The sequence below is a fragment of the Astatotilapia calliptera genome, chromosome 19 (assembly GCF_964374335.1).
Source record: "Astatotilapia calliptera chromosome 19, fAstCal68.1, whole genome shotgun sequence".
Lineage (NCBI taxonomy): Eukaryota > Metazoa > Chordata > Actinopteri > Cichliformes > Cichlidae > Astatotilapia > Astatotilapia calliptera.
Window position 1 is genome coordinate 16,368,065 of NC_137440.1, and position 27,553 is coordinate 16,395,617.

General features: G+C 39.7%; 1 protein-coding gene across 5 annotated transcripts in view; it reads right to left on the reverse strand.

Annotated features, from left to right (window-relative positions):
- Nucleotides 1–27,553, reverse strand: part of alk (ALK receptor tyrosine kinase) — a 489,366-nt gene that overhangs the window by 50,266 nt on the left and 411,547 nt on the right. For all 5 annotated transcript variants that reach the window (XM_080293835.1, XM_026152849.2, XM_026152846.2 and 2 more), the window contains 5 exons: nt 18,345–18,476; nt 11,009–11,143; nt 9,981–10,084; nt 7,698–7,870; nt 4,590–4,684 (listed from right to left, as the gene is read on the reverse strand). In XM_080293835.1, coding sequence (XP_080149961.1) covers nt 4,590–4,684; nt 7,698–7,870; nt 9,981–10,084; nt 11,009–11,143; nt 18,345–18,476 — 639 coding nt within the window. The remainder of the gene's footprint in view (nt 1–4,589; nt 4,685–7,697; nt 7,871–9,980; nt 10,085–11,008; nt 11,144–18,344; nt 18,477–27,553) is intronic.

Below are 27,553 nucleotides of genomic sequence, written 5' to 3' on the forward strand. Positions count from 1 at the left end.
TTTTCAAGATGCTGGAAAAGACGTGAATAAGAAGCTCAAATCCAACTACAACTTCACTAATTGTGACGAGCCAATAAGCTCCCCACATCGTGTCGTTCGCCTCCATGGTGAAAACAAATCAGGCCTGCTCTCTTCGTTGTCATTATGTCAGTGTCGGGGGACAAAAACAACACTTTTCATCTTTATCTCTGTAATCATTTTACCACAACAACATTCCCTCTTCTCCTCTCTGGCTCCCCTGTCACTTCAGGCTGAAGGCTCACCATTTATGACAATATGGCAGGGGACTCCCTCAACAGCTGAAAGGTTTAGAAAGCTACTATGTGCCAGAGTTGCATCTGGTCAGGAAAAAAACCTGCTCGCTTTAACTCAGAGCAAACATCTTGACCTAAATGTTCTGTACACTTGAGCTCCACTTGAGTTCCTCTGGGTAATATGTATTATTAAAAGTTGGGCTTTAAATATACACCAAAGCTCTGTACTGAATCAGATGGCTTTGGTCTTGACTGAAAATGCCTCGCGGTAAAAGAATCTTGTAATTTTTGTCTTCAAAGCTTAAAAACCCTCAACACTGCTTTCTTAAAATCAGCCAGCATAAAAATCAATAGCTCATTCCCTAGCCCTGTAATCCTCAAATTAATATGACTGTCCAACTCTTCGCTGCTTGGGAGCTTTGATACGGATAGAGTTTATGTGCAGATTTGATGGATCACAGCAAGCAAGTCACTGCAATGTGTTTGATTGTGAGGGTAAGAAAAAGAAAACCTACACACCAGTGAAAGATTCTTAGAAGTGTTGCGGCACACGAGCTCAGGAACTTCTTATATTTTCAACAAAGTTGCTAATAAAGCTCACAGCATTGTTATTCTCAGCATGGTAACATGCCGCTGCAGAACTAAGGAACACACGGAGCTGCTGCACACAGCATTGGTATGCCGCTGGAGCAAGAGAAAGACTCAGCAGGTCCACCACAGAGCAGCATGAACCACAGGGCAAGGCAACAGCCAGCGTGGCTGTCACTGTTCATTAGCAGGGTGCCGTAAGCTACCTGAAGCTCACCAGAGGCCAGCCACAGAGAGAGGGTGGGGGGGGGTTCACCTTGTTACCTCCCAAGCACAAGCTCAAAATATCTCCAGATTGTGATAGCTCTCAGAAGTATCCACACAGACTGATCATGTTGACAGTCAGTTTCTGACGATATGGAGACTAAATCTCGTACACGTTGTCTCAAATGCTGCCCAAAAATACAATTTTTTTTCCATTTATTTCTCTGTTTACTTGTGCATGCCATATCTAAACCTTTGCTGTGAATGTTGATTGATCCGCTGCTGCAAAAATAAGAGAATAAAGCTGCTGATAAACCCGGACCTGGCCACACATGGAATGAATAAACAACACATTCTCATCTGAACGTGTCAAATAGTGCCCTTCTGTTATGATTTTCTGCTGCCACAGAGATACGACAAGCACCGGTAATCCGTGTTTGGAAGGTGGAGTGAGTCACAAGCTATCTGCCAAAAGATTGAAGTTCATGTCCTGTAGCAGAGCTTTATTTTTTTTTATTATTCCACTGCTTCCTTATTTGCTTCTTACTTTCACTCTCACTTTCTGGTAAGGTTTAGGGTTAGTAGATTAAGGAAAAGATCAGGATTTGGGGTACTGTCACAACACGACTTCAAGTAAGCCTCCATATGTAAAAGTTGGAAGTGAGATCTACACCACTGATCAAATATGGCATATTTGATGTCTAGGGAATGAAAAAGGATTTCAACTGGCACCACATGCCGTCGCTCTGAATGCATCGGGAGACTGTAGAACGTTAGCACTTGCTGGTACATGCTGTGTCATGTTTATTAACACAGACATGTGCAAGTGATAATTGCTAAAATGAACAAATTTCTGTAGTCCCTTGATACCCAAGTCACATGACAGCTACAGCCAATAAAGACATCAGTACAAAACTGGTGATTCAGCTTTCAGAACAACAATTTAACTTCATCTTTTGCAGAGGTAAACGTTTGGAGAAGTGCTATTATGACTATTCAGCGAAGTCAAGGACCGGGTACTGAGGAGGCACACTCTAATGTTTGGGGATCTCTATAGAAGCAGCTGCTTCCTCCTGTTAATGCATCTGAGTGCGTGGGAAAAGAAATTATGGCACATGCCAGAGAGAAAAGGATGAACTTCCTGCGCTGTCTAACCCAATAAACTAATTTATTGATTCTGCTGAGGATAAAATGATAAAAATGACAGTCTGGTCCAACACCTGAAGGGCAATGGATGCATCATCAAGCGCACATGCTTGCCAAACTATACATCACACAAAAGCCTGTAGAAATGTAGGAAAGAGGCCACGGGTGGCTGATCCTCTGCATAATGTGTTCGCACTATGTTTTCTCACCGAAACACATTACAAGGCTGAGCCTTCCCGTTCAGGAATCCATCATGCTAATCAGTCACTGGGATCACTCCTGGAAATCATATCTTTTGCTGAGCTTCAGCATCTCCCATCAACCAGCCTGATTGATAGGCGATAAAAAGTGACTGTGTCAAGTATAGCAGTAGGTAATAGATACTGGGTCCAGATTAAGAACTTGCCATCTGAGAAGTGAGTGCAACAGGAATGAGTGATCCTTCAGCACTGCCACACCAGTGCCTCTGCTCTGGAGGACATAACACGCAAATTGTTGTGCAAATATCTGCTGGAAAACGTAATCTCTTTAAATAAAGAGTCCGTGATCCAGAAAGCCTGTACGGCACAGGGTGAAGGTGACAAAAGCTCCAGCCTGGATCAACAACAATTTCTCAATTATATACACCAGATAAAGCTACGCTATCTGAATACATTTCAGAGTAACGGCAGTAGTGTTGAGATTATATCTCAATTTGATGAAAAAAATTAATCATCTAACGGTGATACAGCACAGAGTCTGTGTGCCATTCACATTTATTTTTTCTTTTACATTTGGATGAAAAGTGCTCCTTAAATAACATGCTTCGGTAGCTCACGCAATAACTGAATAATTTTCAACATTTTATCTTTCATTGCGTTGTTGTAATTGTATCAAAGTCATAACACTTTTGCATTACTCGTTAATTTCATTTTTGTTTCCAATTCAGTTTAGTTTACAGAGTGGGTTTGCTTGTTTCATTTTGTTATTTTATTATTGTTGAATCAAGAACATTATTAGTTCAGGTGTGATCCCAGATCATCAGCTGTTCTCAAAACCTGATCGTCTGATACAGTTCTATTAACGGGGTATAAAGAGAAGGCTGTTTAAGTTTCTTTAGCCTGCTCTACCCTGCAAGCCGCTATGCAACCCACCTCCACTACAATTCCTCCTTTTAGGCAGTTTCACTAGATCAGTGGCATATCTGTTGTCCCTGATGCCTGCGCACTTCAGTGTTGCCTCCAGCTTTCCAGCCGTGCACGGAAGATCCCAGAGGCGAGCCATGCTGCCAAATATAAATTACTGCAGATGCTAACATCAATCTCTTGTTGACTTCAGTGGTCCTGAACTAAATGTTTTTTTTCCCCACACCTAGTTTTTGACTTTTCAGTGGCTATAGCAATCATGTGTGATGCCACAAAAAGCTTTAAATTGGCCAGTGTTATAATCCACCAACTATCACGAGATATCAAATTAAACTCAGGGAAAACAAACAACTGTCTGCCTGTGGGTACCACTCATGCCCTTGTCATTTTTGTTGTTGTTTTTTTTGCCCAGGGTGAAGGCACTGTTATATTTAAATAAAGTTCACATCGTCAGAGCTATATTCAGGCAAAGGATGCTCTCACACATTACTATTCAAGTCACAGTTCAAACTGGTTCCTTCTGATAGGCACAGATGGAAGGAGGCACTGAACTCCTAACCTTTCATTCTCATTTTTACATGGTTGTCATCTCACTCGTGTTTTTATACTGATAAACCATCTCAATTATGACACAAAAATATCTGGAAAGGTGACGGAAAGCTTGACCTTTATAAGTGAGCAGTGTGACATTGGAACATAAGCCCTCATGAATCAGCAAGCACCAGTTCTGACATTTCAAGACACGTACGAGGTTCTCAAAGAAAGTGATTTAAGGAATTTACTATTACATATAATTTCCATAGAGATCTGTCAGTCTGTCTAAAGGGAAAGCAGCAGTACATTTAACGGAGAGAGCAACAGAGCAGGAATCTTTACTGAGAAGTCCAAAATAGGTCTCACGAAAAGTCTTATGCAAGCATATAGCGTGCCATATTATGGGTAGGAATGAATAAATAATGAAAAAGTAAATCCTTGATGAATTCTTCCAAAGGTTTAAATTGATGCTCACTTAAATCTCCTGTCTGTGAAACATGAACATGAGGCTGACCTGTATTGATTATTAATTGAATTGCCTTGGGTAACTTCAACTGTTTACTTAAGTTTCGCTGAAGTAGAAATTCTTTTTTAACTTTTTATCCTCCCCAGTGTTTCCTCTTTGTACATGTCATGGCCAATCAATCAAGCAATCAGTCAAACAATTTCTATAATCCAGCCACAGCCTGATACGTAATTACGAAAAAAGGAAGGAGTAATGCTTTTTAAAAACACTCACATGCCAAGAAGCAGTCCATGCTGAAAGAGACGTTGTCCACAGAAATGGCAGAACCGGGTCCAGGTCCATTTTCAGTGCTGAAATAGAGAAAGAACCTGTGGAGAGGCAGAGGATTTTTAACATCTCACAACCTGTGAATAGTGAGACAGCTTCTGTCTGAAACAATGAGAGAGATAATTTATTGTGCTTTAAGAAAACTCCCACTGAGAATTGGCCTTTGAGAGTGTGCATTGTGTGTCACAAGGTTTGCTATTTAACAGACAAAAAAAAAGGGCAGTTTGACTTTTACAAAGATTAAACTCATTGACATGGTTATAGTTAAACATATATAAGAGAAGCGCTTTAATCGCAAACCTTCAAAGTGACACTTTTTCAAGGCTTTTGTTTTTCCAGATGTTAGGAGAAAAAACTGATCTCACATCTGTATGGTAAAGAGAAGAAGTTGGATCAAAGCCTGTATGTAACCACCATGATGTCACCCACTGACTCGGAAACTGTTGTTTATTGGAGTCAGAATCTACCATATTTTGATGAAATGATGGAGCGCTAATGTATGAGCTAAACTGAGAAAGCTTGAACCTCATACCCTCTTATTATCCCAACAGATCACTTCGCTTTCAGACCGAAGAGTTACTTATACTTCCAAGAGTTTTCAAAAGTAGAATGGGACGCTGAGTCTTCAGTCCGTAGGCCCTCTACTACAAAACCAGCTCCCAGTTTAGATTTTGAAGACAGACACTGACTCTACTTTAAAGTTAGGATTAAAACTTAAAATTTATAATTACGCCTGGATCAGGTGACCTTGAGTCACCCCTTAGTTGTGATACAACAGGCCTAGGCGTTGCTGAGCTTCCCATGATGCACTGAGTGATTCTTCTTTGCTCATCTCTTTTCACTCCCTGTGTTTATACACACACTTCTGCATTAATCATTACCAGTTATTGCATTTTAACTCTGTCTCTCCTTTAATTTGCCCGTTGTCTTGTTTCTCTCTGTCATCTCTCTTTTCTCTCATCTCCAGCCAGTCACAGGAGATGGCTGTCCCTCCCTGAGTGTGGTTCTGCTGAAGGTTTCTTGTTGTTAAATGGGAGGTTTTCCTTTTTACTGGCACCCGGAGTGCTCACTCATACAGGGTTTTGTGGCACATGCACAGACTGTATGGCTACATTTTAGAATTATCAGTTATCTATTCATTTATTTTTGTAACAGATAACTCAGAATAGTGCTAACTAACACCCATCCTCTCAACCTCTTATCAAATTTAGGGTCAAGGCGGCCAATTTATGATCACTTATGAACCTAAGATTCATATTGGACTGTTGTGAATAAGCTTTAGTCCCTGGAGAAAACCCACAGAACCCACAGAAAACCCATCCATATGTAAAGCCCACTTTGATCTTATATTGGCCAGACCAGTAAAACTCCCCTTCTGTTGGTGTAAAGAAGTTTATATACACACAAGAAAAAGAAGGGCAATTTCAACAGCATTTCTCAGTTTTTCAACATGATAAAGGAATGCTCGTTTACTAAATGAAAGAAATCTGTCAGCAAAACTCTCTGGACTTAAATAATAAGAGATCAATGTGTGTTTTGCAGAATATCCTTTAATTATAAAACAGAACGTTTTTGTTCTCTCGCAGAAAGATCCCTTTAAAATATAAACTTCTATAGTACAGTAAAAAACTAGAACTTATCTGCAATTTAATTGCTATGTTACCTAATTACTTTGGTGTAGTTTGAATGGCAATGGGAGAAGTCTTTTTCAGTAGAAAAAGCAATTAAACTTTTAAAAATACACTTAGAAGTCCAAAATTGGTGCCCTAAATCACATCTTCCAGTGGGCAAGATTGGAGTCTGCATCAGGCCAATTCTGGATCTCTGGCCTTATGTTTGATACCCCTGGTTTATAAGTTAAATATCAAATCGAGAAAATATTGACAGGGAACTAAGAGCCATTTCATAACATGTTTATCTGCGAGTATTAAAGAAGGTTTGATGGTGGATTTTGACCCCAGATCTACTGTTTCCTTCCTGAGTCTTCATGCCAAGTCAAACTAACCATATCCTGGCTCTGAGCAGAGCAATATCATTCCTGTGATCTAACTCTGCTGGAATATAGTGAATAAGTGCATTTGCTGATTGGTGCAGCAATGGCAGTTGCATAACCTGTAATAGGTAAGAGTTCTATAAATCAAGAAACAGTCACCGCTTGGTCCCGTTCAGTCAGCTGAGGTTTGTGTCACTGTGATTTATTTGGGGTTTTGTTCAGTACATTACACCATGCCAGCCCACATGTTCTGCATGTTCTTTACTTTCTGCTATACCCTGACTTCTGCCTGCACTTTAAGCTGTGTTTCTGATTCTATTTAAGCTCTACAAAGGTCAATGTGCAAAGTCTGGCAGGTTCACCTCGTGGTTACGGACATGACATTCTAATTAAGAGCACAAGCACAGCTGACTACATAACCCAGGAATCAAAAATTAATCACTCACAGGGGAGCAGGATTATCCAAGCTTGAATGGCAAAGAAACCCCCAGTCAGGCAAACAGAGATGAAATACCGTATCTGGAGTTTCTTGTGTGTGTGATTTTTTTCTTACTTTTTTCTATTTTTTATTTATTTCTCTCTTCAGTGAGGGGAAATCAGGGCCGTAGCTAATTGGAAGGCATAGCGAGTGGAGAGAGCCTTGTGTATTGATTTATCTTTTTTTCATCACAGACAAGTGGAATAAAGAGTGGATATTTTGTACAAGCGTACACATGGCAGGTCCATTGTATAAGACTGGGGTCCCTATGGGATTCATTAGTTTTATGAAACTGAGAGGAAATGTTCCCAGAAAATGGAATGAAAATGCTGAAAATCTGCATTTATAAGGAAGAACTTCTCTATCATGTTTCTTAAGACTTCTTTTGCAGCGGGAGCGCTTTAGTATTTGTGTGAGCATGTCAGAGGTTTGTTGGGATCAGAGTCGGATGACTGACGATGACTGCTCTTAAACACTTCAAAGTGGAACTGTCAGTTTGATGCCTTCAGACAGTCCAAACACGTTGCCTCGATATAATCACAGCTGCCTGACATGCGGTGAAACAGGCAAGCACTTGTCATACCAGTCTGCCAGCCCGTAAAGGGGAAGTGCGACGAGTTTCCAGCCTCTTTCAGATTTGGATTGAGTGGCTGAATGCCAGAGTTGGCGCGGCTTGTCGGGGCCTGTGCTGTTCTCCACGATCCACAGAGACAGCGCCCCCTTCTGGAAGTTCGCGAAGCACAGCCAGAATCGCACCTGTGAAAGTAGGATGGGATTTGAAATGATCACTGTGCACTACAGGTTAAAACAGAGCTGCACTGATGATTTCTGAGACATATAGCGAGTGTTAGTATAAATATAACTATAAATACACCAGCAACTTTAACGTCCTTTGAGCATTTTAGAATTGAAGGAAACCAGCCAAATGTGTTATCAGTCAAGGGGGAATGCATTTAAAATTGCACTGAGATTAATCAGTAACAGCCATCTGTTCACTTCTAATTATTCTAAGATTAATAGAATTCAATCAGGATTATAATTTGAGTTATTTTGCAGCCTGCATGCTTCATCACATATCAGCCGAACATTGTCTTTTCCAGGAGGGATATGCTGGGTCTAAACCTGCTGAAAATTAAACAACACACAGGCTGTCACGAGAATTGAACAGCAAAAGCAAGTCTCAGGATGTGACCACGTCCCTCTCCAGCGTTTCTTGAAGCCAAGAACATAATTCTTGTTTCACCATTTAAGTGGAACAGATGCTGGCTTAAGCCTGATGACTAAATTCAACACTTTTAGGATGAATGCTTGGATTGTGCCAGTGGATGGCAGGTTTTGGTTCTTATCAACTGAGAGACCACATGGTGAACATTTAAACATCAAGATTACAGGCGCCGCACCGTGCACACTGGGAATAACATGAAAGTGAAAGCGGCCTGTAGCTAATACCCAAAGCTAATATCCTCAACAAAGTTGTCCAAGAGAGGACAGGCCAGGCTGAACAGCACCGGTTCAGTGTAGAGAGACAGATTTAGAGCGTTAATCTGGAATCATTGCTAATCTTTGGCTGCGCGCCAAGAAGCTGTGAGCAGCGGCGCATCACGGCCTGCATTGCTCTCCACAAACCTAAGACACCTCTGATGTGCACCTTAAGAAGCAGCAACATCACTTTTGTTGTTTTGTTTTTCTTGTTTTCCTTCCCGTCTTTTTTTCTCCTCCATCGAGTTTTTCCTCTGTGTTTTTCTTCTAAAGTTGCGCTAACTTGTTCTCTTGTTTTACGACCTTTCTGACCTTTTAATCAGCTCAGCATATCCAACTTAACTTCCTCCATGTGCACAAAAGGTCAAAGGTCGCTGTGCTGAGAAATATTAATATCTGACTAATCAAAGATGCAGCAGCATCAATCAAGATGTCAAGTACAGAAGTTTTTTTTTTTTACCTGGAGACCTGCTCTGTGCATATCACGATCTTAATAATGCATCACTTGCGATATGTGTGAACCTGTGACTGACGAGGTCAGCCTCACTGTCTCTCAGGGTCTCACAGGAAATACAGATGGCTCAGTGCTAACCAGCTGTCGTGGCTGGTTACTGCTTGGTTTCTAAAGATGTTACTGGGATCATATTCAAGACATAAAGTAAGTCAAGGTTATATGCTGATTCAAAAACATAAAAATGCTATTTAAGTTGTGTGTATGTATCCATGACCGCTTATGTTAATGAGAGTGTGGGGAGTGAATTGGAGGGCGGGATGGGGTGGGGTGGGTTGCTTTTAACCATGTAAAGCACTTTGTGCTACATTTCTGTATGAAAAGTGCTTTATAAATAAAGATTGATTGATTGATTGAACTCATCTTACATTTTCAAAGTAAAAAGAGCCTTACATTGTGTAATATGTATTAGCTGGAATTAGCTGCCTAACAAATCCATAACAAGTGTACTGACCTGCTAAAACTTAAACTGCAAACATTAGCATATCTGCCGTGTATCATGCTTAAAGATAAAGTGTATATCATCAGGTAAGTATTGCATCATGGAGAGTTAAAGAGCTAACAATGACAGCATTCTTGTTCTCTTTTTAAAAAAAATTATTTTGGGGTTAAAATTCAGCTTTGCACTATTTCAAGCTGCTTTTAAAACAAATCAGGTGGACACACTCCAACCAAGTCCCGGGCTTTTACCTGCTGATAAAGTCTAGGGGCAGCTGTCCTTTCAGCTGAGATATGGATGATTATCAACTAGAAACAAAGCCACATTTTTTTAAAGAATCACAGCAGTTGTTGGTAGTTTGTAACATTTGCCCTTGGTTTGTTCTGAATGTGAGACTGGAAAGACAGACCGAGTGAGCAGTATGTGGAGGAACTCACGGTGCACGGAGAGTTTCTTAAAGGAGGAGGAAAGAGAGGACTCCTCAGTAATGCTGAGCCACGCTGACCTTTAGACTGGCCTCCCTCCACAGTGAATGTAGCACCTTTAACACACACACACACATCCATAACAAAGATAAGTGTCAGAAATGTAAAATCTTTTTTTATTTATTTATTTATTTATTTGCCATTTGTCTGCCAGCGAGGTTACTCAAAACCTACCTGGGTGAATTCAATAAAAAAATAATGGAGAAGAGGAACAAAGGAAAAGCTCATAAAACTTTAGGCATTTTCTGGATCACGTTGTTTGTTAGTGCAGGGCAGAGCACTGGCTATACTTGAGATCATTTTAAAGCTCTAAGGGTGGGGATCACAGAGATTACTTGATAGAATACTGTCATGAAACGTCAACCACAATACTCATGGTATAACAGTACATGTATTGCTAATATTATAACAAAAGGAAGATTGGAATACTGATATTTTGTCTTACAATATCTTAGTGAAAATTTAGAAAGGTGACAATAATAATCTAGTGACAGTTTTGATGGGTTTCCCCTGAATTTTCTCTATTCTGAACTATAACTGATTAAACTAAAGGCTTTAAACTCTCACCCCAAAGGTTACGATCACAGTGTAAAATTACAGTGCTCCATTTATAGTTCCCCCCACACTCTACTGAGAGATCTGCAAATAGTTGAGAACAAAAACAAGCCACAGCAAAGCAAGACTTTAAAATTGCATCATGAGACCCACTTGAGTCACTGCACTGATGATTAACTGGAATCACAAGAGTCTACATGCTTGAGCTATATCGAGATGGGCTGTGTTTTCCTTCCACGCTCACAAATTCAAGACTCAAATATTCAAAATTAAGATCAAGTGAAAAAAAAAAAGCCCCGATAACTCGTTTGAAGTCAGTTTCAATGAGGTCACACTGCTCAAACTTAAAAGAGCCTGCAAACGAGTCATCTCACAGTTGGATCGGAGCTGTGTTCGTGATGTGATAAAAGCCGTGTCTGAGCTACCTGATGATGGGCAGGTCTGTCTGGTTGCCTTGACTGGTGACTGGAGTCTTTTCCAGGAGAGACCGCGGCCTGTTATTGACTGCCAGCTACACTCGCCCTCTTCAAAAGAGCAGTAGCTGCCATTGAGAAAACGGCCTGGAGAGAGACAGGAAAGAATATATCAGGGGAGGAGAGGCAAAGAAGATAAGAAAAGAGGGGGGCACATAATGACTGGACAGGGCCAGCAGCAGGGTGAAAGAAGAAAGTGAAGTGAACACTGCCAGCCAAATTTTCAAGGAGAAAAAGGACAGGGCTAGGGTGGAGGCTGGCGATCAAGGAGATGAGCGACAGTGAAGGCAGGAAGGTTGAGAGGAGAGAAGCACAAGAGGTGCAGACTAATGGCTCACAGGACTTGATGTGTTGGAGGAAATTAAGACTGAGCTGTGGTGAAGGTGGGCTCTCAGACAGACACTAGAAACAGAAGCAGAAAATGGAAGAGCCCTGATGTGTCCAGAGGGGGAGATGGGAAAGAGTCTGAGGCGAAATGAGAAAGCTGAGATGGTGACATTTCTTTTGGGATGCCAATCAGTTCGAAATTTCGCAGAATGGCACGAGCAAAGTGAGTCTGCACATCAATAATACAGTGAAAACGTTGGAATTATTGGATTGTGTAGTGGGTACAACACAAGCCAAGAGAGGAGTGTGTCTCCCTGTTACAGTTTCATAACCAGAGCTCACAATACAGGTGCTTACCAATTACCCTTCTCTGACTGAAACATTTGTGCATACATGAAAGATAACAACTCAATTTACGATGCTATGCTGTGACATATGCTATAATAAATTCCATAATAAGTTAGTAATTTTAATAAAAAATAAATATTTAAGTAAGGCTGACACACCAGTAAGATGTTTACTGAATAAAATGTGTCAAACCCATTATGTAGTCCTGATTAACATAAATGACTGGGAGGCAACAATGTTTGGAGAAATAAATGAACTCTACTATACTGTCCTCAATTTGCATCTCCTGGGTCTTGGTGTTTCTCAAGTCATAGCTCACACTTGTTCGAGTGAGGCCAGACATTATTAGAGTTGGCATTTATCCGGTGCTGTGCAAATTTAAAGTTTGTAAAAGTACAAGCTACAAATGTGATGGTTACCCCACACAGAGAACATCATAACGTCAAGTGACTCGATTAATCTCCCCAAACATCGGTATTATTTAATCAGTATGGATTTTTTTCTCCCTCTCAGTTAATTTTAATTGAACCACGCACTCTATTATACAGATATTTCTGAAGCAAGTTTCCATGGGATTATTTACTTCTCTAAAACTTCCTCAGGCCAGTAAAATGTTTTGAGAAAAATGGTTAATTCTACAATTTTCCATGGTTTTCACTGGCACACGAATCCTTCATAACAAATAAGTGCAAAACTGTTGAGTTCCAAAAGCCATTTCTCGTCTTCTGCTAAAACTGACAGAAAAAATTAGAAACAATTTTTGGTAGAGCAAGTATTTCAACACCTAGTGTTCTATCAAAGGCACATTTTTTAAATTCAATCTTTCATTATCAGGACAATTTTCTTCATCCTGTGCTTCTTTACAGAAAACAGATTTAAAAAATAATAAAGTCAGTGCAAATGCACCGTAATGACAAGAGTCAATCATACATGCTGTTATAACTTGGCCTTTTTGAGATTCTTAACCTGAAAAGTTTTACTTCTTGGCTAAACAAGGATTTTTTTAAAAAGCTACTCCGTTGGCTTTCAGACTGCATTAACTTACATCAATAAAACAAGCATACTCTGCCAATTTCACCCTTTCTACTTTAACGTTGGGCCGGCAGAAAACTGATTTGACTCTGGCACGTCAGTCTTTCACGAAATCACTCACTTCTTTCGGGTGCAACAAAATGCTCCCGGCTTAATAGACGAATCGCTCGCTGAGTCAGTTCACACCATCAAATGATGCTAAGCCCAAACAAGTCAAACTGAAGTTAGCACCGTCCTCCAAGAAGGACAATGAGATGTCCTTAGATACTTAAAGCACTGCTGAATTTTTAAACAACTTTAGCTCAAAGTTTCAAAGTTTCCTCTATAAGTTTTCTTTATGTTCCTTTCATCCCAAGTTCCTGTCTGCGAGCGCCTATTACCTGTTACAGACTGAGTGATGTGGTACCGCTATGCTTTTGGAAATAACCTCATCCAGATAATGGGAAGGAAAACTGGCTTGAGGAGAGATCATACAGCATGTATTTTTTAGGAAGCAAAACAAGGAGAAAAAATGTCTTTCTTCAAAAACATCAGCTCTGAAATGCTTTTTGTTATTGTAGAAAACACCAAAAGAGCAGTTTTACTTTTAAACACTAACAGCAACAGCAAATTCATGGGGATATTTCCTGTGATGTTTCTGAAGTAAACAAAAAGCTTCTCTGGACTTTGTGGGTAATAAGTATATTTCATGTTCTTGCCTGTCTTGTGATGAGTCAGTCCTTGTTACATAAACGCCTTAGACAGAAAGTCTGTTTATACAAAGGGAAGAGATTTAAACTCATATCATGCTTGCATAGAGGAATCTGTGATGATTTAATCTTTATCAATGTCATTCACTTTATAATGTCACTTTCATTCGAATGTCAACACGACTTCAGTGCTGTCTGTCATGGCAATTTGACAAGAAGACAGTTTATAACAATCTGCACTGATGTTTTTTGGGACACTTGTCAGGTTTTTTTTTGTAGTATAGCAACAAAAGCAAGTGGAGTGCTTTTAAAGCAGCTAATCACTACAGACACAATGCCATGCGAAGGAGTTTTGACCTGGTTGGTGCTAAAAATGCCGCACAAAAAGAAGCACAAATAAAATCTTCCTGTGTCCTTCAGTATGTGAAGCAAAGATGTCTGTGAGTACGAGCAGCGAGAATTTCATCTTATTCCTCTGAGGTGAAACTAAAACTTGATTACTTGACTTCTCCCCATTACACGGAGCCTCTGCATATGCCCGTGAGCAAATTATGAAGGTAACCCGTTGCCAGTGTTGGGGAGTAACGGAATACATGTACCGCCGTTACGTATTTAAAATACAAAATATGAGTAACTGTATTCCGTTACAGTTACCGTTTAAAAGGGTGGTATTCAGAATACAGTTACTTTGTTGAAATAAATGGATTACACTGCGGTACTTTCCTGTTTAATATTGTCGCGGGCCAGGACTGTTTGGGTTTTGTTTGACAGCTACGTTCTGTTGTTCCAGGCGGCAGCGTTACGGTTGCCATGGTTACAGGGCGACACTCTCTCTCTCTCTCTCTGCGACTGTGTGTTTCCTGGGTGAGAGAGCGCCTTTTCGTTGTTGTGCTAAGCTAACAGGCAGAATGCTACAAGCATAGCTCTAAAGAATGTAGCATCATGGGCAGTGTAGTCCGTGTTGCTGGGAGAATGGACTGCCATACACATTATGGGTCTGTGAGCGCGAGGAGGGAGAGAGAAAAAGGGGAGTGGAAAGGTAGGAGTTGTCATCGAGGAAAAACGGGAGCTGGAAGCATGTAAATATAATAATAACCACTTCAGCCAAGAAGAGTGCCTGACGAGCCCAGTTGTAAGTAAGCTATTAAGACTCGACTGTACACCGTGTTCGTGTTTTCCTCCTAAAACAATAAGTTCCGTTGGAGCAGCCTTTCAACGCCTCTCTCTGTCTCTCGCAAGAAAAGTTGACCCACACAACAAAGTAAAGCTATTTTTCGGCTACGAGCCGACAGGGACCCCGCCGTATTAGTCAGAGGTCCCTTTACTACGGTTCGGAGTTGCGGACCTTCAGTAATAGTAATAAATCACACAGCAATAGTACATTCACGTTGTTGTAAAAAGCATGATAATATATTAAGTAATCCAAAGTATTCAGAATACGTTACTGTCATTGAGTAATGTAACGGAATACGTTACAGAATACATTTTGGGGCATGTATTCTGTATTCTGTAATGGAATACATTTTAAAAGTAACCTTCCCAACACTGCCCGTTGCTCCTTATCTGACTTTGTGGGCTTCATCGAATTATTACAGGCTACAACATTTTGATTTAATGTCCATCAATGAAACCTCAACTACTGTTAACCAAGTATTTAGGGTTAAGCATCTATCTATCTATCTATCTATCTATCTATCTATCTATCTATCTATCTATCTATCTATCTATCTATCTATCTATCTATCTATCTATATGGTTGTCTAATATATCAGCAATGGTTGACTACTGACTCCAATCTTCTATTTTCAGTACGTTGTAGAGAAAGTCATAAAAAAAAACCCCACACTTAACTTGAACTTGAGTTTCAATCTGGCTTTTGAGTCTCGACAGCCTGACTGAGATGAATATGATATGTCTAGAGGCCAACAAATGTTTTTAGTTACTTGATCAGAGGGCTGTTTCTGATACATTTGATCACCAAATTCTTTTAACTTTCACATTATATTGGTAAGGTTTTGAACCAGTTTGCCAATTAACTTTCTGGCAGATGGTTCTTTGTACCAACAGATGACTCGCTAAGCACCTTACAAAAATAAATTTTTGTGCCTTTATTTTTCTACCTCTGCCAAAGGAGGTGGGGCTTCTGTGTGTAGTTGCCATTTCTTTGTTTGCCCGTCGGCAGCATTAAGGAAAATACTGTCAGGTTGATTTGCTGTTAGAGAGGTGCAGCACAGGCAAAGGAAAAAATAAATAAATTTCAGAAATCAAAGTTTTGAGCTCTTTTGGGCTCTTCATTCTTAAATGACAGATTAGAGCAACTGTAAATGAAAGTCGAAACAAGATAAGTGATCAGATGTGTTACGGTGTAAGACTCTGGATTGAAATGTGGTGCAAGGTGGGTAGCATGGTACAAACTTCACTTTCTGGCGAGCCAGGGGACCTGAAACAGTTTACAAAATCATTAGGGTTTAGGTGAGAACAGACACCGTAACAAGCACATTAGTAGCTTCACCTCCATTTTTCTTGGTTACAGTCCCACCCTAATGCATTATTATTCCTTATGAAAAACAACTAGCACTTCACTACGATTATTCTGCCATAAGAATGTGTCTTGAACCCGTTTAAACGATCAACCAGTATTGTTGTTTCTCTTGCGGTGTCATCAACATACACGCTAGGAGAAGAAAAGAAAATTAAAAGAAATCTGTCTTCAATTTTGCAACTTTCTACCGCATCGTGATTGCACCAGACACCTGGTGGGAGGCAACCTGTCTCCAAACATTCACGGTGTGACTCGGACTGATTGGTGAAAGTCTGGAAATAACTGCTGCGTCATGAATAAACACAGAAAGGTTGCCAACATGTTCCAAACTAGCAGAGTCAGCCTGCGCCAGTGAGCGTAATGTATCTCTTTGCAGCAGGGGACTTAAATCAAGTGGTTGCATTCTGCTGAAATATTCTTATGGAAAAACTAAGTGATCGAGCTACGTCATACTGCAATAAAATTTTTGTCCTGCAGCAACTACGTCAACATTTTTAGTGGAATTTCTGTTTCAGATCTATGAGATTCTGGCTGGACTCTGATTTGATTTGTGATTTTTTTTCCAGTTTATCATCACAAACAGACTCCATCTAATAGCAAACTTGACCCCATGCAGTCACCAACTGATAGCAGACTGACTCCCAAAAAGGCAATCAAAGCTATCACAGATAAACAAGCAAAGAAAACCATCAGCACTAGCAATACTGCAGCAGAGTCTCAAACATCAGTACTGTGAATTCCTACATGGATCCAGCTTTAACAGCATTTTGAGATGGTAAACTAGTGTTGGAAAGAAGTGGGGTGTCTGCAGAATTTCAGCAGACTCAGGCCAACCAGAGGAAGTTCTCTAACAAGGAGTGTAGGATGTGTTCATGTGTAATGATGCTGAAGTAGGATGGCGAGGAAGAGCCACAGGGACTTGGTTGTTCTTATATGTCAGGAATCTTTGTGATTGACACATGCTAAGTTTGTTCCTCCGGCCTTCTTTCTGCTTTTCCCCCCGTTAATGAACTTTGAACAGCTCATGAAGGATTTAAATAGATCAAATCCAGTGACGATAACTTGTGGATATCACAGACAATACCGTATCAGAGAGGGAACGCTGTGATTTAGCCAGCAGGGGTGATTATTACAAGTGGTAGTGATGTAAATGGAGCAAATATAGAACTTAAGCTACAGTAGTAGAAAAGTGCAAGGATAGACTGAGGAATGAACATATGGATAATTAGCCCTTGTCCTTAATTAAAAAGGATAAAGACTGTTACTTTTAAAAAAGCAGAGACGGAAACAGAACCTTAATTCAGAGCAAATGACAGCTGGCCTTCATGCCTTCATGCACTCTCAGCATTACAAAAGCACAAAGTGGAAAAGGTGTGCGGAAATGCACTCAGAACAATCAGCCTCTCTCTGCAGAACCCATTAGTTTGTGTCAAATATTACACATGAGTTTCCATGCTCTGTTTGTTACTGATGTACGAGTGTGCAGCCACCAGTCTGATTAATGTCTTGAAAACACAATTCAGGAATATTGCTACGACGTGTACAAACCGGCTTTGTGTTTTACTGATTGTTACTTATGCTCAGATGTCCAAGTAAATCTTATGAAATCAAAATGTTACATACACATTGTATTCAAATGGAGATTATACCCCTGAGTTAGCCCCTCAGGCCAATTAGGACTGATAAGTCCTCCTTCAGTAGAAAGAGAGACGGTGCCTGGCTGGGATTTTCACCCTCTTATCTTTCAGCTCTCATTGTTAGCAAACCTATACACACGAGGGAGCAGCCATCATTTTAATAAGCACCACATGGGAGGCTGACCTGCACTGTGGGCAAATTAATTTTGCTCAGTATAGTATGGATGAAGAACTCTGAAATCAAGCTACAACATATGTAGGGGTTAAAGATCTCAACGGCGTGGTTATAAGTCACAGAAACAACACAAATACATTCAGGTAGGACTAAAAAAAGATCCTCGGGACTCACACGCACATAGACACACAAACAGCGAGGCCTGGGGGACTTCACTTGTGAATGAGATGTCAGCATAGTTTGGTAGTGTTCCTCCTAGGCCTCGAGAAAAGCACAAAACAAATGTGCAAAGAGATAGAAATAACAGCTACAGAATATGTCAAGGGTGAGAAATGCTCGCCAAGCTGGCTTTTTTTTATTGGCCTTTCCCTGTGCTTCTCTTTCAGGAAAAGCTCATGAAGACGCTCCGTTGCTGCTCTGCTGGGCAGGAAGCAACAGCTTCATTAAAGGAGGCTCACCACAGCTGACCGACTTCAAGTGCGCTGTTTTTATCCAAAAACACAGAAAGGGCAGCGGCCCGTGCGTAGGGTGTACTCACGACACACGTTGCCTTCGTCGTCGCTGAGCGGGCAGTCTGTACTGAAGTCACAGAGTTTGTCCAGTGGGATCTCAGGCCCGTTGTTACAGTGGTACTGGCCTTCCAGTGTGATGTTCATGCTGGGCGAGGATGCTAAACAGAGAAGAAAGAAATAGAAATTGACATAATGGTTTGCAGGAGATATTCTAGCACTTTGTCACTGTGTGTGAAAACAAAGCATTTTCACAGCTCAGGTAGAGTTTAGGAGATGTTTTGCTTGTTGGCAGCAGAATCAAAAGAATGCACTGCAAAAAACAACAAATGACAAAAACCCCTCATCTTTGGAGAGAAGGAAAAATGTCTCCCAATTTAGGTTTAAGTTCAGACTGATGTGTTATTTATATGTTATTTTCTTGCTGACTCAGATAAATATACGGTTACGACATAAGAGTTTATCAGTGAGTAATAACGGCTAATATAACCCCTGAGTGTAAACCTTGTGTTACATCAGCTGACTGCCAGCACCATCATGATCAACTTGGCTTACGCAGTATGAGCATCTGGCTTTGAATACAGTACACATCCATCAGACAAGGAACACAAACACCAAAGAGAAAAGAAAAAAAAACATGACCCAGATACAGTTAGCAGATACACATGGAGTGGGAGAACACACATAATAACAAAGGCACCAATTGATATCACCGGTCTCAGCAACTCAATTGTAACCAGGAGCATTTGCATATCTATGCAAATCAGAAAAGTGATATCTCACCTTCACCTTAATAATCAGAAACTGATCACAGCAAAGAGAACAAAACAGACAGGCGGAAAGAAAAAACAAAAAAAACTGTACACTGATGGGAATCTTGTTTTTTTCCAACGTCTCTCATGGAGGAAAAAAAAATGGGAAGTGATTCTTATCATGACTGACTGGCTGCGCCTACTGTAGTCTGCCCTTGATCTGTAATATGCAGATTTGTTCTCTGCTCAGATGAACTTGGAGTTAAAGCCTGATAACGATTTCAAGGCAGGAGAGGCAGCGTGCAGCACAGGCTGGTAGCTGAGACAACTATTCGGGCAAAATTTCATCATGAAGTTTGTAATGAATTAACTTTTTGTTTTTCCATTTTGCATTGTGTTCTGCGTGACATGATGATAAAACCTTTGGCACCATTTCTGCATCACAGGCTTGCAGAAAATATGCAAGACCAAGTTAAATTGCAGGATAAATCCACTTTTATAATCCCTTACTCTTTGTTCGAATTGATTTAGGTTTATTTAGATGGCACCGAGTGACAACAATAGTTATCTCAAGGCACATTTATATAATTTATATGATAAACACGCACCAGCATAACAGACTGAAACCAAATGACACCTTATAAGCAACCACTTAGCAACAGTAGGGAGATGGAAAAAAATAAGCATTCCGTTTAAGAGCAAGAAATCTTCAACAAAGGCAGTTTTTCAGAATGCTTTTTGGACACCCTGATAATAAAGAAATGCAACAGTCCATCCTCAAAGTTGGATTTAGTGTCTCAGGGTGATACTGACTAACTCTGAGACAGGATTTTCCTCAATTTTATGCTACACTTCACTATAGGTTGAAAGAAGCGGTCACAGAAACATGTTTTGTATGTGGAGTGAAAGACATAATCTTGGCTCATAATATTACAGGAGGTCAATATAAGTAGATACATTGCAATTATTACAATAAGCCAGTTTCATTCAGGTCCACAATAATCAAACGAATATTTGAGCATGCAGTTCTTTAAATTTAAAGATATGACTTATTTCTGGAACCTCCATCTCCTTCCATGCCCATATATGGAAATCCTGAGCAGCCATCAGTGAGGACAGAAGGAGGAGCTGGGGTGGAGATGGGTTGCAAAGCAGTATGCAGATGCGCACCAGGTATGGGTCAGCTAAAGGAGGCTAAATATTGAGCCTTATATGAGATTTACTAATTGGAAGTATAGAAGGGCATCAGCTGGGTTGTCAGTTGATGTGGACTAGTATTGATCTGCCTGAACTTTGTGGCCAGCCATAACTAATGCAATGCGGGATTTTCATCTGAAGTGAGGAGCAAGTTAGAGGTGATCCAGGGCATTAAGTCTTTAGATTATCTTTATAGTTTAATTACTTTGTATCATCCAGCATCACAGATAAGTATAGGCGGGTAACTGCGCAGCACTGGTGAGAGCATTGTTTTAATATATCACTGGCTTAAACCAGTGAAAGCCACAAGTCAATATGTATGTCAAAAGGAAACAAAGCAAACAGCAAGAAAAATGCTAAAGCTCATTCATCCACAATATTAGTATCATATTTTAATGAACTTCTTGCTTTCAGTTCTTTCAGTGCACCTTACCAATAAAGGCTAATAAAAAAACATAATTACTATAAGTGGATGCAGGTGTTGACATAAAGAACATAAAGATGTGGTAATAGATTGAATATGTCTCAGATAACATTTGGATAAGCAAACATCTAATTAGTTGCACAGGAATTACTGTCTACTTAGTGTGCAACATTTCACACTTATGCCGTATTCTCACCTCTTTTTTTTTCTCCCACATTGTGGTGGAGAAAAACTTACGGCCCAGCAGGAAACTGGCACAGTGAAGTCTTTGGCTTAGAAAGAGAGGGTGCCATTTTTATTGGACAAAACACATTAGTCAGAGGCCTCCCACAGCACACCATTGTGGTAAGAAAGTCACATTAACATGTCAGTGAGTAATCCAGTTCAAACCCCTTTAAAGCCTGGCCTGATTAAATGACTGATAACGAGTCTGCTTAATGTCAGTGTTTGTGAAGTGCATTCCTGAGCTTTGTTTTGTTTTTTTTACAAACTAAATGGAGCACATGCTTGCACACACGAAGCTGCAGACTCGCTAACATGTGAAATTCACGGAGGAACGGAGAAAAAGGCAAATACAGTATTTTATTCAAATGAGGGTAGGCGAAGTCTTGTTTGCCTAGCGCCCAGTGTGGGGGTATAGATGTGGTTTTGCTATGTGTATTCAGTCATGCTCAACACATGTATTATGCATTGCTTGTGCTCACTGGCTTCCTTTCTGTATAATGTTGACACCGCAAGCTGAGCGATTTATCAAGAAAGGGAAAAAAAGTTACCAAGAGTACAGTGAAGCCTTCGGGCGATGTATGTAAATTCATCGATTTATCTTAGTTTGATGACAGTGGAGTAAAAAGTATCAGTATAAAAGTGGCAGTGTCACTAACTTTAAGCTCCTGAAGCAGGTAAGAGCAGCCAGATGTGGCTGCCGCACTTCTGGCCTACCGCAGTTCTTAAATCACACTTGTCAGATTGTGAAAACAAGTGGGTCAGTGAGGGATGAATTGCCTGTGGAAGTAAGTGAGTTTTGTTATCCTTGTGCTCATGGGGCTGGCTTTGCTTTGAAAGGGGAATGATGTATGGATGGCAAAAAGCTGGAGAGGTGACTGGAGAGGGCACAGCTGCTGCTGGTAAGTGACAAAACATACAGAAACCCACTTGTGGATTTTAACTGAAAATCCACAAGTGGGTTTAAGATGGTTGATCTCATAATTCAGGAAGCCACCAGCTACTGTCTGATGATCTAGCGTCTGACCCCAGAGGCTAAATGGTCAATAAGCCAGTATTTCAGGGCAGTGGAGTCGGGATATCCAGATAGCAGAAAATAATTGTCAGGTTCAAGCCTTACTATTCTGTGTGCCGGTCATTTATGAATGAATGTATTTTCTAAAAGTTAATTTTAAAAAAAGTCATTGGACACACTGACCTATGAATCATCATTCATAAAAAAAAGCCAGCATTGTGTTTACAATGTGCAGAATGTACAAAACAATAAAAAAAAAACAAACTGGAGAGGCCGAAAACACTACACAGGACCTAAGAGATGCATCTGGACCTTCAATTGATCCATCTAACGTTCACTGAAGCCTCATTAGTAATGGTCTCAATAGAAAGGCGGTTATCAAAGAAGGGGAAACAGGAGAAAAGGCCAAATTACACAGGAACTGGATTGAAAATAAGTCTTAAGGAGTGATCAGCCATCTATAAAACATGGTGAAGGTGCTGTGATGGTTTGGTGTGGAATTTCAGCCAGTGATGTTGGGGATCTTGTAAAAACTGAAATTAGAATTATAAGTGCAGAAAAGTACAGTCAGATTTTGATCCACCATGTAAAATTTGGCAAATATCTGATTGGTAGTGGCTTCATTTTTCAGTATAATGATCCCTTACCCACTGCCAGTGCAGTAAAAGCATACCTAGATAGAAAAACACACAAAGTAACACTATCAATTATGAATTGACCTCCTCAAGCCCAGACCTCAACATTATTGAAGCAGTGTGGGATCATCTGAAGGCTGCCAACATCCAAAAGGAAGCTTTGAATGGCCTTCAATAAGCCCGGAGAACTCTTCCTGTGGTCTATTTAAATAAATTATAAGAAAGCTACCTCAGAGACTTCAGGCTGTGTTGAAGAATAAAGCTCTTCATACCAAATATTGACCTTAAAGCTCACTAAAACTGTACAAACTCTATTGTATGTGTATATGCTGTATTTTCATATATGTTTGGACATTTCAATAAATTGATGCACCTGTTTCCCATAGTCCTATGAAAATATAAAGAAACAGGGGGAGTCTTGGGACTCTGGCACAGTATTGTAGCAAAAACAAAAAGAAATTAAACCCCTTAAGTCTGATTGCAACAAGTGCAAATCCCTTTAAGGCTGGGTGCAACATTTGCAAGCCTCTCAACTACGACGTTTTTGAAATGTAAGCATATAAAACTTTCTTAAATCGCGTACGGCTCTGAAAGGAAAAACACGCCGCCGTCACAGCGGGTCCTAAAGGGATATTCACTTTTATCCAGTGACAAAGCAAACCATTTCGGAGTTCAACAAAGATGCTGGATTTCTGTCACAGGAGGGGAAAAGAGCTATGGGATAAGTTGCCATAAAATTACACAAATATTCTCAAGACAGACTCATCGTCTCGAGACAATTCAGCCTTTGCTTTTTTATATCTGCACATTATATTTTCAGTGAAATTATGTAGAACATAAATGTGCAACTTCTTTTTCCAAAATAATGCTAGCGGCATCACTGACTTGTTTTCCAAGCTCGACTAGATTTCAGAGTCAGAGTCGGAGGATTGTACTGACACTGGTATCCAGAAACAGGAGAGACCGTTAGAGAACACTTTGCTGTTATATTACTTCTCAGCTATGGTGCTTTTGTGTAAGGGGAGTGTGCTGAACCCATTCTTCACAATCTAAAGCATTCAGGTTATCACAGCTGACTGTTAACAACTATTAATGGATGACTGGTGAACAATTAACAAGTAACTAGACAAGAGTCATTTAGAAAGTACAATCAATAGGCAGCGGGAGTCACTTCACTAGTCCATCATAGTTAAAAGCTGCTTCCAGAGAGAGTGTGCAGGCCTCAGTGTGTCACTATTATTTAATTACTGCTACGTGACTTGTTGGATATCCTGGAAGACCTTCTGTATCCTCTGAGGACATAGTAAACAGGGGGAACAATATTTTGTTTTTGTATGCCAATGTAAAGTCTCATTAAAACCTTTTTGATAACAGCTCTGCAATACTTTGGATCTGAGTGCTTTATCATTTCTCTAAACAGAATTAAATTAATTTCAATTTAATTAAAAATGGGGAAAAAGAGCAGCTTTTAAGTTAAATATGGTTTTTGTGCATTTCACTGCCAGTTGATCATGTTTGAGTTCAGACGTGTGCTCAGTGGAGTTTAGCGTTTCGTGTTTGTCATCTAATTATAAGCCAAGTTGTTCTATTTCTTTTAAAAAAAACAACCTTTTATTCGTGCCATCTGCTTACAGGATGAAAATCGAAGAGGCTTCATCTACAAGATCAAAAGCAAAATTAATTTAGAGCACAAATTTTGAAAAAATGACTTAGATGTCCAAACATGTCTTAAATGCAGTTTCCTAAAAACCTGTTGAGGTCACTGACTGCAAAAATGTGCAATTTCTATTTATTTCTTTTAATGGTTTAAACATTGTTTGAATGTGCTGTTTGTCTCCCGACAAATGTAGACTGAATGTAGCAAAAATTTCATGAAAATGAAAAATATAGAACTTGATTAATAATGTGTAAACAAATGAATACACAAACATCTCCGGCCAACCAAAAGATGAGAAGAATAATACTTAGACAAAGTTTTAAAGTCAGAGAAAACATTTATTTGCATTGGCTCGTGCCAAAGCCAAACAATGGCTTAGGATGGGTTTTCTGGTTCAAGCATTTCCCTTATGGCAGAAACTGAAGCACCAGTGAGCTCAGCTGAAATCAATTCAACAATAGTACTTAACATTTTAGTGTTTTTGCATAACCCTAATAAAGATATCGCGTTTAGATTCCACTGATAGAGACATTACACTTGGTGAGATATCAAAAGATCTTGCAAACCAGTTTGCCTTGCCATTTGAATAAAACTTCTGACATGGTTTGGTGGATATCGCTTGTAGATTTGAATACAAACAGACACATCCTTGTTGAAGACAAGCTGCAAAAACACAATCTGGAGTCATAGAGAGGGTAGACTCATCCAGAAATTAATATGGTTTTTGTTTTCCTACAGATGAGCAAGCACGTCAGTCACATCGTAAAATCCCTCTGTGTGCTCTAAAACAACAACAACAACAAAACCAGTCTGAAGAACCGCCTGGCTTGAGATCTGCTTGTGCTTCGTGTGGATAGAATGCCAATAAGCAGAAAAGGAAACACAACAGAAACAATATCTTTGCAGACTTGATTGAGTCTAGCAGATGATTCAGCAGTAGTTAGAAGTGATTTATCCGATTTTGGTCATTCATTACTTCGCAATCTTCCATCTTAAGTGCCATAATGGTGGCCTGTCCTCTGTCACAGGGGACAAAAATCTAAAGGAGCCCGAGCACGGGTGGTGCAACTATCTTGCCACCCCATTAAAGGCAAAATTTAACGATATTTATGGAGATTTACAGTGGCTGCAATACTCAAGATGGATGCAGCTGGGTTTCCCGCTGGACAGTCGACAGGACAAGAAGTATTCGCTCATGAATTCAATTAACTGCACACAGCCACGCTCGATTGGTCCGAGCTCTGCCCAATCACTATCACTATCTGTCATGCTCCCTGCTGGAGAGAGCCGCACACACTCAAGCAAAGACGGAGAGGGAAAAACATCTATTCTACACTCCTAAGATTTTTTTTCTTTTTTTACTGCAGAAAAATGACAGATATTGTACTGAGTGTAAAATAATACATGTGTACAATATTGTTGGATTACCCATCTGTTTTTCTTTTTTTTAATCTTATATACACACCGGACTCAAACATTGTCCATACATCTCTACTTTTTAGGTTTATTGATATTTTTACTCTGTCTGATCTAAACTATAAATGACAGACGAGATAACAGCCTCAAAACAACGAGCAAGGAAACACCGACGTTATTGAACTGGTTCTAAGAATTCTCAACTACAGCTACACAACAGAGGCCACATTGAGTTTAAGGCAATGTCACAATGTAAAACACTTGGCAACTCTTGAAAAAGTTGAAAGACAGACACAGCACTCTTGATCCGAAAAGCCAAGCATTTTGGCCTCTACCATCTTGGGTCTTTGAAGTGACTGACAAACTGGGGGACACACATATGGCAGCAAGTTCACCAGTCTCAAGATTGCATTACTGCTCTATTGTCTATTTGACTCTACACTGGGACAAATTTACAAAATGATTAACCAAATTAACATTATTATATACTCAGTCTTCAAAATCACAGATAGTAGATAGATAGATAGAGGTAGAAGGATTCTTTTTCACCCTATACACTCAATCTTTATGCAACCTTTGAAGGTTGAAGCGACTTTTGAACTGGCATGCTCTATAGTAATTATTTGCGTTATTGCAGTAAATACACACTGGACCTGGTACAGGTGCAAGGTGTGTTTTGTGTGTCACACACTGTGTCCGCTAGCTAAAGTTACAGTATTTCCCACGGAGAGAAAAGAGTGAACACTAACTTTACAGACAGAAAAAGATGTCCTCATTTCTAATCACATACTGGATCTCTATATGTCTTTTCATAAATTTTGTAATTTAATATTGTAAAACGTCTGCAAAACAAACATAAGTTATACTTAATTTCTGTAATTCAAATGTTGCATGAAAATACTGGAGTTTCTAGCAGGATAAAAAGGTTAGTTTTCTGTACTGTGATGGATTTAGAGTGAAGAACAGTGTGTTGGACTGGTGCACAATGGCTGTGGTGCTTATGGTCTGTACTCAGTTATGTAGCAGAGATTAATTTGCATTTAAGCTTATGAAGATTAGATTCATTCACTGAATTCAACCTTTATACGTTTGGTACAAAGGTAGTATAAACAGAAGGCCCGGGATCCTGAATCGGCCCAGCAAAGACTCCAGTCAGACTCACTGGACGTCTTTGGAAAATGTTAGGGAGGCAAAGATTTTAGACTTTTAATCATATTTTCTTGTATTTTACAGCTTGCCCTACTAACAAAGAGCTCGACCATGCCCATTCACACTGCACCAAAGTAATGAAGTACAAGATATACCTGTACAATTAAATGATAAACAATTAAGGTGCCTGTTTTTTTCACTACTAAAGGTCCACAGTATACAGTATATTAAAAATGCAACATTTTCTGTGGATTAACAAAAACGTTCTGCTTTATAATTCCAGTACGGTTTGGGCAGGAGGCTACCAGAAGATTTTACATCATTTTACACAGCAACTTCTTAAATTTAAACCCAGAGTGCTGACAGATTTCTCTCATTAACTACAGCAGCATTTCTTTATCATGTAGAGAAAACTGAGACTTACTATTGAAATTGCACTTCTTTTTCTTATACTGAGATATCTCAGATTGATTAAATGTGCTGTTATACTCACCCTCTACAATGAAGGCAACAGATAATAGTTATTTTTTTGAAATTCTCTTTCACTGCTTGTGTTCTTCACAACAGATTCAAGCTGAGTACATTTATTAGAACTAGAATTTAGACAGGAATAACATTTATCTTCTCGTACTAATAGTAAGGTTCATTTAACTTTACACAATGCATGGCAGAGCTGTCCGCCAATGCATTACAAAGGCTGTACTTTTTCACTTTTACTCGAGTAAGAAGTTGCTTTAGTACTTTAACATTTACTGGAGTATTTTTTAAACA